This window comes from Neopelma chrysocephalum, unplaced genomic scaffold (genome assembly GCF_003984885.1).
Source record: "Neopelma chrysocephalum unplaced genomic scaffold, ASM398488v2 Primary Assembly neopelma1_22, whole genome shotgun sequence".
In the NCBI taxonomy this organism is placed as follows: Eukaryota; Metazoa; Chordata; class Aves; order Passeriformes; family Pipridae; genus Neopelma; species Neopelma chrysocephalum.
In genome coordinates, this window is record NW_020897689.1 from 13,918,576 (window position 1) to 13,936,421 (window position 17,846).

General features: G+C 38.0%; 1 protein-coding gene across 2 annotated transcripts in view; it reads left to right on the forward strand.

Annotated features, from left to right (window-relative positions):
• The window catches only part of CA8 (carbonic anhydrase 8), a 50,445-nt gene extending 33,379 nt beyond the window's left edge, over positions 1–17,066 (forward strand). For both annotated transcript variants that reach the window (XM_027707383.1, XM_027707446.1), the window contains 2 exons: positions 3,781–3,953; positions 16,418–17,066. In XM_027707383.1, coding sequence (XP_027563184.1) covers positions 3,781–3,915 — 135 coding nt within the window. In that variant the 3' untranslated portion in view covers positions 3,916–3,953; positions 16,418–17,066. The remainder of the gene's footprint in view (positions 1–3,780; positions 3,954–16,417) is intronic.
• Positions 17,067–17,846: the final 780 nt, after the last annotated feature.

Here is a 17,846-nt window from a genome sequence, read left to right on the forward strand (position 1 = left end):
TACCATCTGTGGTTATAGCTGGTAAGAGACAAATTCAAGGATTTCTATTTTCATTTTTCAGGCCATAAAATAATCAAGTTCTAAGTGTCAATAACAAGTAAATAAAGAATAACATAGTCTAGTACGGAAAGGATTTTATTTCCTTCCTCTAATTAAATTAACTCATATGTTGGAGACAAGATACTTATTCCCGTTCTCATTTTCTGTAATTAACATAACAATATTGATTAGCTTAACAAACCATGGGTCATAAGGGGAAAAAAAAAAAGAATAAAATTGCAATTGTGGTACATCATCACATCTATGTATTTTCACATTTTCTTATTTTGAAACAGTGGAGAAATAACAATTTTGGCAAAGGCATAAAGGTTATACGAATAGCAAAACAGCAAGCCAGGACTGCAGCATCCAGATGTGCTTTCGTGGAATACAATGCTTTTTCCTCACTGGAAGTAATTTTCTTTGACATGAGTCTTCAATTCTATCAGAAAGCATTTTTCCTTCATGGGTCATTCTGTGAGAGCTGGATAAAATGTGCAGGCAACTCTTCTCCCCTGGAGAATAAGGGCTTGCAAATTTGGTTCTTGGAGTTTTATTATTGACCTCAGTGTAAAGGAGCTTGTCAGGAAAGCTGCACCCTGCAGTACCCTTTTTGCATATGCCTGTCCTTCTTTTGTGATTTTTATCATCCTCATTTGTCTCACGCTGAAATATACAGCCCAGCCCGGAAAGAACTGATTTGACTGTTTTTGTGAGATACCTCGCCCATGCATGTACACTGCTGAAATGCAGTGGGAGAAAATAAAAAACTCCTTCCTATCAGGCCAGTAAAGGGCATGAAATTATTGAAAAAAAACTTACTCATGCTCCTTTCCTCTATATTTAAAAAAAAATGGAGCTTTAGTGAATAATGTGCTTTGCGGTTCACTGAAGCCCAGAACAAATACATTGACTAAGCCACTCAGAGTAGAGATTTTAAACAATGATGCAACAAGGAGCTGTCATTCTGCAGTATTCATTGTCAGAGTCAATTGGTTTTGTATCGAATGGCGAGGTCTCTAGTCCTTTTGTCTACCTCATTCAGAATCAAGACCTCCTAAAGGACAGAAATAGTAACTAGCATATGGAGCTGGATTGGGAATTGTGCAAAATTTATGTAGTCTGTGAAATAAAGCACTCAGAGGTTCATGGTATTCTGTGCAATGGGAAAGAAGCAGGTTCGTGTTCTTGGGAGGTGTCATGGAGGCATGTAGAATTTTCAAGCAGAAGGGTAATGCTTTTATACCTCATATAGAAGAAATGTTTGTAAAAAACATGCAAATTCTTTGTTTTGTGTGTTCTATTCTTCAGTAAGCACGTGAGTGAAACAGAAGAATGCAGTGTTCAGGATTTGAATACAGGAAGTGGTAAAAACATTCTACAAAATATAAACTAAATGCTTTTACTCAGTAGAAATGCGACTGTTAACACTGTGGATTTGCCTCTTCACTGGTTAGAACTTGATCCTGAATTTCAGTGTGAACAGGCCTAGGTCATCCTTGGTGTCTTCTGGGCATGAGAAGAACTTTTGTAAGTGCATACTTTCTGGTAAAAGTATGTGAATATCCAATAGCCATGTGCCTCTAAAACACCTGTTTCATTGGCAGTCCTGCAGAATTTAGAGTTGGTTTGGAGTTAGAACATTGACTTATGAGGGGTTGGGAGGAGATGGTAAGTGGTTCCATATGTGGTAAATCAGGATGAGTAGGGCACACAGACTGCCTTGTCACATGGAAATTTAATAGGAAAAGTAGTGTCAGCACACTAGTGTCCGTTTCTGACAGAACCACTTCTCATGAGTGAAGCAAACCACCATGTGTATAGAGGGTCTCAGTCATGGCAGTCTGAAACATGGAATGAAGAACTAAACAAAGAGACTGGGCAATTCCCCCTTGGAGTAGGGCTAGAATTTCTGACTTCCCTGAAGACTAAAGAGCAGGTGTGGAGATCAGGTCAGTTCTACTTTCCTGACTGAAGAAACTGGAAGCTATGTTGTATGAAGTACCTCCTGGAGAAAGATTTCGCTGTGGGGACTGAGATGGAGCATTTGTAGTTACAGTAGGAGACAGATCACAAATGCCAGCTTTGCAGAGAGTCTGCTCTTCCCTGTCCTTCATCTGTACTTGTTTGAAGTATCTCATTCTCAACAGATCAAACAAAAGCCACGTTTTTGTAAAATGCTCCTTCCTAAACTGCAATTATCTCAGACTTTCCAGAGATGATTCAGATGGTGAAAGAGGCTACCTTTACAAAAATCCATTCAGTGATTTGCCAGCACTTGAGTACTGAAGACTTTTTCAATTCCAAGCCCGTTGTGGGTTTGTTTTCACCTTTCTTTAAGTAAACAGCAACAACAAGAATCTTCCAAAACAGAATTCTGCCTCAAAAAGCACTTTCAAGGAGCTTTACAGTTCATTCTCCTTTTCATCTTTGCAGTCTAAGCTGTTGCTTTATATCTCAGCTGCCAGAAGCTGTGTTGATTCCCAAGAACACTGTTTTTTTGAGGAAAATGAAGCAGAGCAGAGCTAGCCTCTAAATCAAGTAAATAAGTCTATATCAATTCTGCTGTAGAGTGGAAAACAACAATGAAGGCAGTTGTCTTCCAGGTTGCAGTAAGAATGTATTCTCTGCAGACAGGATAAGAATAAAAATGCCATTACCTGCTGTTTTGTACCTAATTTAATTTAATTCTGGAATCACACTTACATTTTCCTTGTAATCTGTAATCCTTCATAGAATGTTTTTCATGGGGAAATTACCTCTATAATATCTTAGATGTTTAAATGATTATGTACTGCAAGCTCCACTTTACTTTCTCTATTATCTTCAGTTTCAAGTTAGAGTGGAACTGCATAGTGAGGCACCAAAGGGTCAATAAATGTAGAGAGGCTGAGGTTAGGGGAGTCAGCCATCAGATACATTTGCTGTATCCAGCTAAGACAGCTTGTGAATATGTTAAAGCAAACCCAATTGTTATAGTAGTTGTAACTACTTACTTAAAATACCAGACTCCGAAAGACAGCAGTGTTGAAGAATAAAGTCTAATATTGCTGTGATATGCATTGTTGTCTCAGTTCTTTATCATGCAGCGCTTGATGCTGATACCACGGATGGAGATGGAAGCTGCTCGTGTTCTACCCTACACCAGATTACACTTAGAAAAATCTAAAAAGATTCTGTAAGCCAGAAACATATTTGTTTTGGCTCAATTGAAATACTTTATATTTATTTTTTACTGTATTTGACTTTCTAAGTACCTACATCTATAGATCTTTTGAAGCAGTATTTTGTTTTGATTGCAAAACCTGTATTTTTCCACATAGAATGTCAACAGACATCCTCTAAAGCTAAGAATCTGTTCAGAATTCTTCTGATTTAGAAGGCAACAACAGTTTCAGGCAGTAAACAAATCACTAGGAGAATTTCAAAACAATTTGTATTCAACCAAGTTATTCCTGAAATGCACTTATTTGAAGAGCACCAGAATGATTACTCTCAATGCAGAACTGTAAGGTTGATTCATAGGATGTAATCTGCAACGGCTAAGAAGGTCATAGATCCTAAAAGAAGTGCTGACAACTATTTTTAAAGGTTATTAATGTATATTGACCCTAATATATGGTACCTGAACGCTCCCATTTTCAAAGCTGCAGAATGGATTGGACAAGGCTGATTTTGATCATTAGTCCCATAGTGAAGAATGTGTCTCAGCTTCTTCATGTCTGTTTTTATGTCTTTCAGATAGAAGAATTTCGAAGACTGAGGACACATGTTAAAGGTGCTGAACTTTTAGAGGGCTCTGATGGAATCCTAGGAGATAACTTCAGACCAACTCAGCCACTTAGTGATAGAATTATCAGGGCCGCATTTCAGTAGCAGAGGAGTAAGAACAACAGTAGTAAATCTTTAGTCAGGTAAGTAAAAACTTAGTGGAAAAATCGAAAATCTGAAACAATTTTCATAGAGGAGATTTAGCAAAAGGAGAAAACTTGCTGAATTAATTTTAGGTAATGTTATGGTACATTTTAACAACTGTAAATTTTGACAGTGTAATGTTCTATTTTATCCTGTGGTATAATAGTTTGGTTATGTCATGGTTTAACCCCAGCTCACAATCAAGCCCTGCAAGCTCCTTGCTCACTCTTCATTTTTGGGATGGGGAAGAAAATAAGGAGAGTAAAAGTGAGAGAACTTGTGGGTTGACAGTTTAGTAGGTAAAGCAAAAGCCATACATGCAAGCAGAACAAAACAAGGAATTCATTCACCACTTCCCATAGTCAGGCAGATATTCAGCTGTCTCCAGGAGCCAGGTTCCATCACAAGTTATGGTGACTTGGAAAAACAAATGCTATTGCTCCAAATGTCCCTCCTTTCTTTCTTCTTCCCCTACATCTACGTGCTGAGCATGTTTCCACATGGTACAGAATAACCCTTGGGTCAGTTGGGGTCAGCTGTCCCAGCTGTGTCCCCTCCCAACTCCTTGTGCACTCCCAACCTGCTTGTTGGTGGGTGGAATGAGAAGCAGAAAAGGCCTTGAAACTGTGAAAGCCCTGCTCAGCAGTAACAAAAACATCCCCGTGTTATCAATACAAATGCAAAACAGAACCCTATACTGGCTACTGTGAAGAAAATTAACTCCATCCCAGTCCAAACCAGCACAGGTTACTGTTAGGTTCTTTAGTAGCTGGACTCTAGTAAGTGATTTAATGTATTGAAATATTTGTATTGACTTCAGTAGGCAGTGAATCACCACACACAGTTACATCACAATTACTTCTTGTGGCTTTAAATTTCTCCTGCTGCAGGTAGGAAGAGCACAGTATACGTAGGTTATGGGGTATAATTCCCCAATTACTGAAGTTTACAGGTTGATTTCTTACTGTGTTTTTAGAAGACCAGTCACTGTATCTTCCTAGTCTTATCTCTTAAAAAACAGGGTAGTAGTTCTGGAAGGAGGCCTTTAATTCTCAAAGGAGGCTTTTTCTTTTTTTTTTTCTTTTTTTCTTTCTGCTTTAAAAAAAAAAATAATTCTCTTCTCCTTGCTTTACAATGCTGTTTTTTCCCAAGACTGAATCTTAGGCAACTCTAGTGAAGATACAAGAGGAAACTAATTAACTTCTCTTATGGCTAATTTTTCTTATTTCATTCATCAGAGTAGTTACTGCTTCTTTTCAGCCTTCATTGGCTCACAGAGCAATAATTTAAGGATGACATAAGAGCTAATATGCATGTGAACCTACATTAACCCTGCTTCAGTTATTAAAAGCTCCCATGTCATGTTCCCCCAGCCTCTATCAGTTACAAAATAAATTCCCTCAATGCTCAACAGTTACTCCTAAACCTCATTATACTTAGTTAATCAATGTTTTACTATAATGAAAAGCCTGGCAATGAGATTCATAGAAAGTTAAAGCCCAGGGAAGTGTCCGAGTCACCATCTCTGAAGGCATTTAAAAGTCATGTAGATGTGACACTGAGGGGACATGGTTTAGTGGTGGACCTGGCAATGCTGGGTTGGTGGTTGGACGTGATGATCTTAGAGATCTTTTCTAAACTAAACGATTCTATGATTCTAAGACAAATAGTTGCCTTGAAAGTAGTAAGTCAAGGCACCAGAATTTATGGTTGATTTTGAAATAAAATGGCCCCACCTTGACACAAATAGTAAGACAGCAAATCTGGGATGTCTTCAAGAAAAGAATGAATCTGTTCTGTTGCTTCCTTTGACAAGTCATACTGCTTTTTAGCATAGTAAAATTTTTCATCTACTGTCTACAATGAACTTTATTTAAATGATCAAAATATTGGGTACTCCTCATTACCCTATTTACTGTTGGAATCCATTATATAAAAGCATCAGATTTTCTAACTGCACATTTCTTCAAAGTTAATCAATTCATCCAGATTTTCACCTGGAAGCATGCTGCTGAAAGCTTATTGATAAACACTTTTGGGTAAGGACATATATTTGTACATTAAATTCTTGCCCTTTCTAGGTCAATGGTGGAACTTAGTTCACATGCTCTGTTTTGGAGTTAAGCCTCTTCAGAGCATTCTCTGGGTCCCAACTTGATATGAAGTTAATAAATAATCAGACAGAAGATAACCTGTAAAAGAGATTGATAATCCTGTGGTTCCAAAAAATGGATCCAAGTGGGAAAATTATCCTCCCTTCTGCATAGGATAGAAATTATTAAATGAGCTAGGAGAGTGACCAACAATTTCATGGTCTTTCCATATAGCGTAAGTATTCAAATAGTGTATGCATCTAAACATTTTTGAAGTAAGTGTTTATTTGTATTTTATAACCTTAGTTAATATCTGAATCCTAGAAGTTAAACAAATAAAGCAAAATCTTGATACTTTTTAAAAAATATTTTCTCATTCCCATATTTAATTTTGAGCACATCCCTAAGCCCAATTCTCAATTACATGGTTCTCTGCAGTCACCAAATGTTGTCACTTTAATCTTGAAATGGATGTTTCAAATTCATCCCAGCTTCTGCATAAAAATTACTTGGGAAAATCATAGCAATGTTAAAGTACAGTTTTTCTCAGAGAGTGAATAATACCCTCAGGCCAGTGCAGGTAATTCAAGTTTGTAAGAGTGAAATTACTTGACACACTGAGTTTGAATTTTAAGCATGAAAGAGTTTCTTTTACAATGCTGGAATTGAAATGTAAAAATTTCCCTTTTGCTTTCATGTTTGAAATTTTATTACATTTGTCAATACTTATAAAGATTTGTTCTATATAATAAGATTTATCTTGGCTGTGCTTCACAAAATAATCTGCAGTTTTAATTCACAAATGATGGAATTTTTATTATAAAATAACAGTCCTCACTCTAGGGCTATGGTAATTGTGGACTCTCAAGCACTGAGGAAGAACTGTGACTCCTGGCATTGTGTAACTCCCAGAAGAAATGACGCTTATCTCTCTACACCTGATTGAATTATTTATCCAAAATTCATTTGGCCAGGTCTTCTTAGTTTTGGGTACATCAGTACAAACAGCACTGAATCAATCAATGTTTCATTATATATCCTTGCTGTTTTGTTTGGAGAGCTGAAAAAAATGAAGTGTAAAAAGAAATCACATGGCATTGTTCACCTTTATTGTATGCAAAGAGGCAGAAAGAGAAGAAAACAACCCTACTTACTTTGTGGTGATTTCCTCACACCTCTCCAGGAGCAAGGTGTTGAGGAACAGTAGCTCCTCACAGAGACCTCAGACATCCTCAGAAAAGACACCTTCCTTCATAGGAATGAAGGAAGTCCTTTAAGCTGGGACTGCTGACATCGGCTGAGTATTGCTACGAAGACTCAGTAGCAGATGGGGAAGTAATAGTTTGCAGGGCAGCATCTACCTCGTGAACCAAGAAGAGCATTTTTTCCTTTCAAAGAGAAGATTACCTTATATTTTAAACCTCTGATATGTCTCGAATATTACAGTTACAAACACACTGATGGGCTTCTTTTATGACACAATGTCCCTCTGCCAAGGCTGCTGGAGCACCTATCAGTGAAGTTTTCAATGTTTTTTTTTATTCCAAGCCAATGTGGTACATTCACTTGAAGAACCTTGAGGAACACTGGTTTGCCATGACCTTGTCACTCTGTCAGGGAAAGGAGGAGACAAATGTTTCCAGAAGTGTTATATGCACAGGAGGAGAAAGAGGTTGTTTGAAAGGTCTAATTAGTTTTGACTGAATCAGAATGCAGGCTCTACACACACCATACTCCCAAAGCTTCAGAACATCTGCTCCTTAGCCTTGATTTAAACCTTGACAAAACGGAACCCTTTGTGGCTTATGATCAAATGGCATATGTTGGTCTTTGATGTAAATTGTTCTAGTTTGTTGAATTAGAGGCAGAGTCGACACAAACATGGAATATCATGGTGTGCAGTCTCAGGGAAATAGTTGATTTTTTTTTTTTTAATGTTCTTCCATCATGGGAAAACTCAGATCTCAAAATACTCCTTTCCAGTTCTAAAACAAAGTTTGGCCAGGCTCTAAAGGGAGCCTTCAGGAGGACAAAACAGGTAGAACTTTGTAGCTTCTCTGCTCTCTTTAACCCAATCAGCTTTAGAATAAGTTTGCTGCTATCTGGTTGGCCCCTTTTGGCTCTTCTTTGTTGCTAAAAACGGATCTCTCTCCTATAGCCTGGGGTTAATGAGTTTTTGGACTCTGTGGTGTGGGTGTTTTTGAAATGCATCCCATTTACATCCAATTATATGGCCTTTACATCCTTCCTCTCCTGCAGTTGTCACAGTTTTCACGTAAGTTTCTTTTGAAAAAGTAATTTTTTAGATTTCTAACCTTTTAACATCATGTCCAGTAGTGAAAGAACTAATCAGGTGTTAAAGGAGTTTGGAGGGAAATCTCAGTACAGATTTGCTTTCAGACAGTGAAGAACATTAACAGAATAGTTTTTCAAGAATAACAGAAAGTTTTTTCCAGAATAACAGAATAGATGTGATTGGAAGGTGCCTCCAGAGATCTACTGGTTTGATCCTCTGCTCAAAGCAGTGTTAACTACAGTGGGCTGGCAGGGCCATGTGCAGCTAGGAGTTAAATATCTTGAGGATGAAAACTCCTTAATCTCTTTAAGCAACTTGTCCCTGTGTTTGACCACTGTTGTGGGGAAAAAGGTTCTTAATCTTAAATGAAATTTCCAGTATTTCAGTTTGTACCTATTGGATTTCTCCTTGTACTGGATGCAGTTGAAGAGTCTGGTGCCATCTTCTTGTTCTCATAAAGTGTTTATATAGGTTGATAAAATCCCTGTTGAAACATCTTTTCTGGGCTAGGCAGTCCCAGCTCTCTCAGCCATCCTTTTGTGACAGGTACTCCAATTGCTTAATCATCTTTGTGACCCATTGCTGGTCTCCATGTTTCTTTTGAACTGGGGAACCCAGAACTGGCCCCTGTGCTCCAGGTGTTCTGTCAGTGCTGAGTAGAAGCGAAGGATCATTTCCCTCCCCCTGCTGGCAATGCTTCTCCTGGTGCAACCCAGGAGGCTGTTGGCCTTCGTTGTTGCCTGGGTGCATTACTGACACATGTAGAACTTGTTTGCCAGGGCTCCCAGATCCTTTTCTGAAAGAAAAGAGAAAGGATAACATTGGGACTTCCTCAGTGTTAACACTAATTTTTTTCATACTTCCTGCCTGACTGAGAGCCCTTCCTATGGGCACCAAGCTATTTCTTGACATTTTCAGGTGATCTTGGAAAAAAGATTTATAGTTCTTATACAGCAAAGCTTAACAATGGGGACAACAAATGCTATCACTCCTAAAAATGAAATAAGAAAACCCTTAAATCTTCCATTTCATCAGAGGTTATTTTTTTTTTGATGATGATTTGATGCCTGTCTGACTATTTCTCAATATGTGAATTGTGAGTTTTCCAGCAGACTGTTATTTTGGGGCTTACCACCTTTCCTAATGGATAAGTACTTTTCTGATAGGGCATTCTTCACTGAAGATGGTGTCATCTGTGGTTTCCAGTGGATGTTTCATCCCCTCTTTAATCCTTATTAGTTTACATGTAACTGATTGATAGACATGCCTTTCTCCTCTTTTACCTCAGTGGAACAGCTTTATCTGTGAATGAGCAAGATGCCTGATTTCAAACACTTGAATATCAACTTGAATTTGTAATGATACTGAAGTGAGGTTGGCATGCCTACATGTCTTCGTTCATTTATGAATCAGAGTGTATATGCATGATTCCATGCATAGAGTAGGTAAGTGGCATTGCTCCTATTTACTAAGATGAGATCAAATAAGTTCCTGCTACAGAAGTCATTGAAATCCATGAGATTCTTTCAATAGAAGACAGTAAGAGCTTTTTCTAAAAAATAATTTGCTAAAATAATATTGAAAAAATACTTAAAAAAAAAGTGATAAACTTTAATTTGGTTTCCACTGAGCATAATTAATAAATAAGAATTTGATCTCCAGTGTATTGTCTCAGAAGTCTCTATCCCAGACACAATTTATTTTATATTCATAAATAAAGAATTATTCTCCAAGTGTGATGATGACTTATACCTATTCAATCTATATATTACTCCAGTTCTCCTGAACATTTATTGTTTGTGACTGAGTCAGAAACATCTGAAAAAGCATCAGTTTTTGTATACACATTCATACATACGCATTCATATTTGGTAGACCTCAGATTGCAAGTTTATCCAATGTCCTGTAAATTATGATAGCAGAAATTAATTCAGATTAAAAACATTCTTAATATAATTAGAATTTTCCTAGTTGTACATTCGAGATTAGAAGAAAAAAAATGGCATCATTAGAATAGCAAGATTGTGCTAGGCCTGAGGAACAGGAAGGAGTAATTTAGAGTGGGAGGAACAGAGACTGCGTGCCTGATTCTCTGGAAACTTTCTGGATGATAATGAGATGAGCAGACAAGCAGAAATTAGCATAACAGTAGTTTCACAGCAAGGAGAGAGGGCAGTATGATGACTGTAACTGATGCATTTAGTGAGTGGATAGTGCAAATAACTTGCTTTTGAAGATGCTAACCAGCTCTTGTGGCAACAAAACTGTGTTGCCCTTTCTGTAGGATGTTGAAGTGGGATCAGTGTTGCCAGTGGGAACGAGCTAGTACTAAAAAGGTAGTGATGCACTCCCCTCTCTGTGGAATTGCAAACTGTATAGTAACACTGTAGAATATGAAGGGACATTCAAATACAGAGGGAGCTGTGGAGTTGCTGAGAAATGGAAAGCGTGATGCAATGGTATGGTCTGCATTTCTTTGTTTAAGCAGATCTCAGTGAACTTTATATTTTAATGGGCATTTATATTACCTATCTACGTGTCTTTAGTTTCAGTTTACTAGTAGCATTTGCAGTTTGTGAAGTTCGCAGAGAAGTTACTCTGCAGAAGTTCTAACACTTGGGGATTTTATCCTTTGCTATTGTGTAGATGGGGACCCCTGGTGGCCTAGTGGTTAGCATGCAGGACTCTCACTGCTGCGACCACGGGTTCGAATCCCAAGTCCCCCGGGCAGATGGTAGCTCGTTAGCCCTGTGAGGCCATCCATCTATGAGAAGGTCACTCTAAACAAACCTACGTCCTGAGGACCTCACTGCCATTGTCCAAGCTTGCTTGGCCCCGGCAGATGAACCTTAGGATTAAAGGGTGGGCTCAGTTCAGCGCAGGCTGTGTCTCACCTAAAAAAAAATCCATTGCGCAGGCTGGAAAGGTAAAAGACCTTTCCCCAAATCTTCGTTCACGAAGACTGGCCATTATTGTGTAGATCCAGAGCTGGAGCGAGCTTTCTGCAGCCATGCATCATTAGGTTATTATGACTGTTCTTATCTTTTTCCTGTTTAAAAAAAAACCAAAACAACTGAACACAAAGATTATCAACAGTAGTTCTTTAGAAATGCAAACACTAATTTCCTAGATTTGATGAAATATGAATATTTATGCTGATTCTCAGCGAGTGACTTTTTATCGGTCATTGTTTGTCTTCATGAGTTTAGAGTTTGTGCTTAAAAGGTGGTTGGTTTAATTGTTAAGTTTCAGTCTTTGAAAGAAACTGAACTTCATGTTATCAACAAAACTAATAATTGTTCTTCTGTGTTTAAGATCTTATGTATAGTGCCCAACACTCCACTGCCACTTCAGAGTACTTGAGAATGTGTTTACGCTTGAGTGCGTGACTATAGGTCAGAGGGCCAAACACCTTTGGCTTGTGAGCTACGGACCTTAATCCTCTAGAGGCCTACTGGAAACAAACCAAAAGTTTTGGAGCATTCAGGCAACCAAAAGCTCCAGGAATGGCTGGAAGATGGTACCTTTTCAGATTGTTTTCCACTACTTCATTGTAATAGCAGGTAATAGGATGTGTACTGAGATTGTAAGTGAACCCTGTGATGTCAACATAATTTTTTTCTCCACTGCTATGATTCAAATTAGTGAGTAGAAAAAACTTTTGTTTCTTGTGTGACATACCTCTGACACAGGGGCCAGAATGTAGGGACTTGGTAGTCAGAGGCAGCCAAGAGTCATAGACTAGTCACTGCTGTAGTGTGTATTTATGCTGTGTTCACGCCAGAGCATCAATATAGGGAGTGATCAAACCCTAAATGAGGAACAAAGCCATTCTGAGTTGTAGCTGTTTCCAGAATTAGTATCATATTGAAATTATCGTTGTTCAATTCCTTACTGAGCTCTTGTTAGAAATGCACAAATTGTGGAGGAATGGAAAATGGTCAAAATCCCTAAGCATATAAAGAAGAAGCAAAGAAGAAAGATATTACTGTCCTTCCTTTTCAAAGCTAAAATGTTATAAGGTAGCCTAGGAGTCAGATCTCTGCTTATGCTTTAGGTAATTCATGCTGACAAGGGCTCCCAAACTTCGTGACCTGTGGGTCTCTATGAGCATCACATATTCACTGCTATTCACAATTCGCTGTTTCATCAGCTTTTTGCAAAATGAGTTGAGAGAATATAATTTCCAGCTGCTTACCATAAACCGTGTTTGGTTTGTACACTGCTACTTGGGAACTGATAATGTAGCCAGGACTGCCTGTCATAAAAACCACCCTCATGACATGCTTATTGGCAGCCACAACACACAAGTTAGAGTCTGAGCACACTGAAACTATGGTATGTTATTTTCACATATGGTCAAAAAAGCTTTGAATTAGTGGTGAGGCGAAATGATAGGAAGCTTAAATCATATTTGATAAAGTTTCATCCATTTTTAGAGAAAGAGATTAGTGCATGTGAAATGTAATGTAACAGGCTCTCGAATGTCAAGGATATTAAAATGATGTAGATGTACATATGTCTGACCAAGTCAGAGAAGAAGGCCTGCAATATGCTTTCCTCAATCAGTAATGTTATATGTGTTCGGCACTGGGAGTTCGCTATGTTTTACCTGTATGAAATCACACAGGGAGTTTTAAGCAGAACATTACTCCTACATTGAAACTGAAGATCCAGGTAGGCAGACGTCCTTACTCTTATTGGAAGTTTTAATTCTAATTATTTCATATGGATGAGGACAATGCAATGAACAATATGCAAACAAACTCTTGCTAAGCAGACAACCGTGTTTTGAAAACAAATAGCAAAGATAAACTACCAAGTTATTTGGGTTACTGAAAATGTTTTTTGCAAGTGATAATTGCCACTCAAGGAAGAGAATGCCAGCAGTGACTGTTGTTAGCAACGTTTCAGGAATAACACCAGCGTTTATGACAGAGCAGTGCTACAGAGAAAAACTTTATTTTAAAAGATTTTATTAATGCATCTCCAGAGCTCAAGATAAAGGTACATTTTAATTAGATAGATGTAGTTAAACGCCCACAGAACTTGATGTAGACTCAAAAAATTGTGACCTTTTCTTGGAAGAAATGCAAAGCATTTCAGGAATGATAAGATTTCATAAGTAGTCAGTCCTCTTTTCTAAGACACTCTGAATCCATGCCTGACTGTACTATCAGGTGCTGTTTTTAGGAAGGTATAGGGTAGTGGTAATGTTTAGTCAGTACCAAATGGGGTTTGCCACCCCTTTATTTTGATTTTTTTTAAACTCTTATACTTTTTGATTTATCATAGTGTTAAGGAGTAGAAGGCAAGATCCTTTTGTAAGGAAACAAAATAGAGATGTTGTGTGAACAATTATGATAAGGAATATGGTAAGACAAAATAGGTGGAATAGTTCTCCAAAAAGCAGATTGACTATTTTAAGTAGCAGAGTAAAGTTTTTGATCTTGTGTAGTGATCTTGACCTAAGGCTACTGCAGTGGGGCATCTTACTTCCTCCTTATCAGATGGAAAGACGTATTATTGTGGCCATCGTATTTAAGTTCTCCTTAGTCTCTTTATTTGCATTTTCTCAACACTTTTGGAAGACTTTGAAAAATAATCCTTTTCACTGAAGTTTTCCTATATCTTCTCTTTTAAATAAGTTCTCTCTATTGCTGTAGGAACATTGGGACCTTTCGTTCTTAAAAATATACCAGCTTGGCTTTATCTTTGCTCCTGCTGCTGCTCCTTGTTTCTGAGATAAAATTTATAGTGTTGCATTTATCCTAGTTTCGTACCAGAAAATTTTCTCTGTGAGGAATATAGGTACTTTAAATTATTATATGAAAGAATTAGATATAAATCGTCTTGGAAACATAATGATTTTTTTATGTTCTGACATTAATTTCTGAGTTTAGATTGACCTTGTTAATATTTTTTTTTAACCATGGGTATTGTGATAACAGCTCTTAGACTTTGCAGGTATTTACACTTCATGGCACTGATCCTGAAAGGTTTTCTTTGGTAATGGTTTTCTTATCTGTAGAGGACTTCACCAGAAGCAGTGGGACTCATATATGTAGTACTCAACCTAAGATAAGGAAATTTCAGGGGCAGAAATTTATAAACAAGCAAGGCTTCTAGGCAATTTTCTGACTGTAATACACACACTCATTTGTACAATTGTAGCTCAAATATTGCATTTCCAAAAACTTTTCAACAGAGTAAGAGGAGCAGATATCTTCATATCTACATAAACCTTTAGCCTGAATAGTGTGTCACTTGACCATATATATATTATGGAACAGTGCTATTTATTTAGCATGGTAGAAAAATTACTGTGAAACAAGAATAAACAGTAAACATGAAAAACAACACTACCAATATATAGAATCAGTCTTTTGTCAGGCAATATATTAAGTATTTCTATATTGAACATATCTGAAATCTTTGGACTGGCTTGTAATTAGGCTCCTTTCCAAAAGTAATCCATTAATACAATAGCTGCCCAAATCCCAGTTCAACTTAATTTCACTGACTTTGACTTTTGGACTAAAAGCATTAAGCTTGAACTAGCTAAAAATGTACAAAATGTGCATTCAATTAAGGAGTAATTAGATACTCAATCACCCTTACATCACACTAGGGATTATCCAAGAAAGAAGAGAGATACTACTCACTGCAGTGTATAAAACAGTTTTCTTAATTAGTTTAGCACTAATTGAGATTGAGAAAGTGTCACTGTGTCACAGCATTAGTTTGCCTGTATGGAACCTTAAGAACACAAAAGTGTTGGCTTCTTTCAAGCTTTCTCACTCAGACTTTTCAGTCTTAGTCACTGATCCTGTACCTGCTGACCATGCAAATGGAAGCCTTCTGTTCCCTTCAGTGAGTGGGATGGTTCCTTGTATCAGCAGCCCACTGAAAAACATTCCAAGAGTTTTTCAGATATGAAGAATAACTTGTTATTGTTATTTGGGTTTTTTTATGTTACACCATCATACCAAACCCCAGGAAGGACTGATAATTCTCTATGCTATTATGTAGAGTGTAACCGTGGCTAAAACCAGCTGCTGTGTGAAGGACTTACAGCCTCCTTTAGAAGGCAGCTTGTAGAAAGTTCTTCAAGTGGACCATTAAATGATGTTGCTGCCAGATGACTTTTTTGGGGGAGTATTGATTGATAACCAGGGAGCACATGCAAATCATGGCACAGATTGTCTCTGTGTAGGCAAGATTGACTTCTTAGCAGTGCTGATGGTGGCTGACAGCCTCTACTCTCCTTTCTTCTTTAAGTAAGAGTGGGAACTCTTTCAAATGCGTTGACTCTTCCTTGTAGCCCCAGGTGATCATTTGCACCCAAGGACTTACAGATTGTTTGTGTGTATGAACTGAGTTATAGTTAGCACTAAAATAACCTCAGGAAAAAAAAAGGAGATTATTAGTATAACAGAATGAAATGGTTTGGCACTGCTTCTGAGCTGAGAGCATTGGGGCAACCTGAGCAGCTGATTTCTTAAGGTTATGCCAAAGCACATGAATATGTGTTTGCATGAAATTGAGTATTGATTAATCTCTGCTGCTAATGAGTAAGAATATTATTGCTATTAGAACAAATTGGGTGATTGCTTTCTGTCTCCTGAGCCCACCTGACTCCCATAAGAGCTGGGTACTCAGCACTTCACTTGGTAGGGCCTCTAAAATAGTAAATGGTAAAAAATTCTCTGTGACTGGTGTATTTTTCTTTCTAGTTTACTGCCATGCACACCACATAGAATCAATTACCAGATTGATTCAGTAAGCCAATTGTAGAACTTTGGTTTGAATTAATAATTTTACCACTGCATTTAACTTCGCATTTTTACTACTATTTCCTCCATTGCTAGTAAATCTTCCAGCACTGGCTTTACCCTGAAAGAGAAGAATCAGAACCATTATGTCACTGAAGTATATAGCCTGAAACTGCTCCCACCTGCTGTCATGAAATCCCAGCTTTTAGTTTTCCCTGTCTCCCTGGCTGGACATAAACAGTCTTTCAGACCCACTGTGGAGGAATTTCAGTAACATAATTGTTCCATTCTCTTTTCAGAGAGGGGGAAGACAATGCTCCCACAGTGCCCGCAGATGAGAAATGGAAACTTTCTGAGGCTGCTGCTTCAGTTGAACCACAAAGCCTGTATTGTTTGTCTTCATCTAATTCAGCCTTGATAGACGGCTGGGACAGTTGGTCTGTCCACATGGTCCAGTGAAATTCTGTGAATGGGGCTGTACATTAAAAGAAGAAAACACATTAAATCTTCCAATTCTCACTGTTAATTATTTTTAAATGGTAGTTATAATTGCTTTTATAGTTACTTTGCTATAGCATGAAATAGTCATCTGTGATCCAAGTAGTACTGATTTTAAGCTTGGTATGAATGCTAGTATGTAGAAATACTCATTATTGTTTTGAATATTAGATTTAATTTTATTCCATATAATTTCTTCTGCTGTCAGTAACCATCCTTTCTGTAGAGGGGAGGTGCGTTCTATAAAGCTAAGAAAAACATTGTTCATAAAGAGTATTCTACAAATTCAGATTTATTTTTTTGGCAGAAAGGAGCACTCCTTTTCCAAACATATACACTTAACATGGTTTATCTGAATAAAGCTGAATGACATTTGCATTACTAGGAACCTTACTGAAATAAAGGACAGTTTGGAACTAAGGAATATAACAATAAACAGAATTGTCTGGATTATTTTCTACTTGATGGGTCATGGAACTTTGCAAAGAAATTCAGGCAGAAAATTATCAGCCTTTGTTCTCCTGTGAATTATGACAGTTCCATTTGTTCTTTACATTGCTGAGGATGGCAGTCTGAGACCTACTCTGCATGTTCTAGGCTCACTGCACAGCATGGAGATTGCCATGCTGGGCCACACATGCCTTACCTGACAGAGAAGATAAGGGAGGGGTAGTCTAAACTAGGCAGTCAAGCTCATAACTTCTAATTCCTACAAAACACCAAGATCTGAAGGACAAAGTCAGTAATATGGGGGGCAGTAGCTTTGATCACCATAGCTATTAGTGAGGTCTGCTGTACTAGCATGAGTGGGCAGGTTTATGCAGAGACCTTTGTGAATGGAAGAATCCCAGAGGCACAGATGGCAAGCTCCAGGCTGCGGCACAATGAAGATGCAAACTGAGGGTTCACAAAGGGGAGGTTACTCCCTTGGAGCAGATCAATCATCAGTCACAAAGTCATCCCCAGGCAATGGTAAATGCAGTGTCAGAAGGCATCCTTAATCCACCTTGTCAAGGGTTATGGGCAGAGCTGCTGCTGAATAATGAGTTACGAACTCTCTGAGTCATTTATGTGTATATTAGGGGCAACAGTAACAATAGGACAAACACACCCTGTGAGCTGGGTGAGGGGGAGCAGATACTGCTGAGCACTTACTGTGTTCATAACTGGGTGTACTGCAGAAACACTCTTCCTTTGGAGATACCCCTTGGCAGCATGCATTGCAATAAA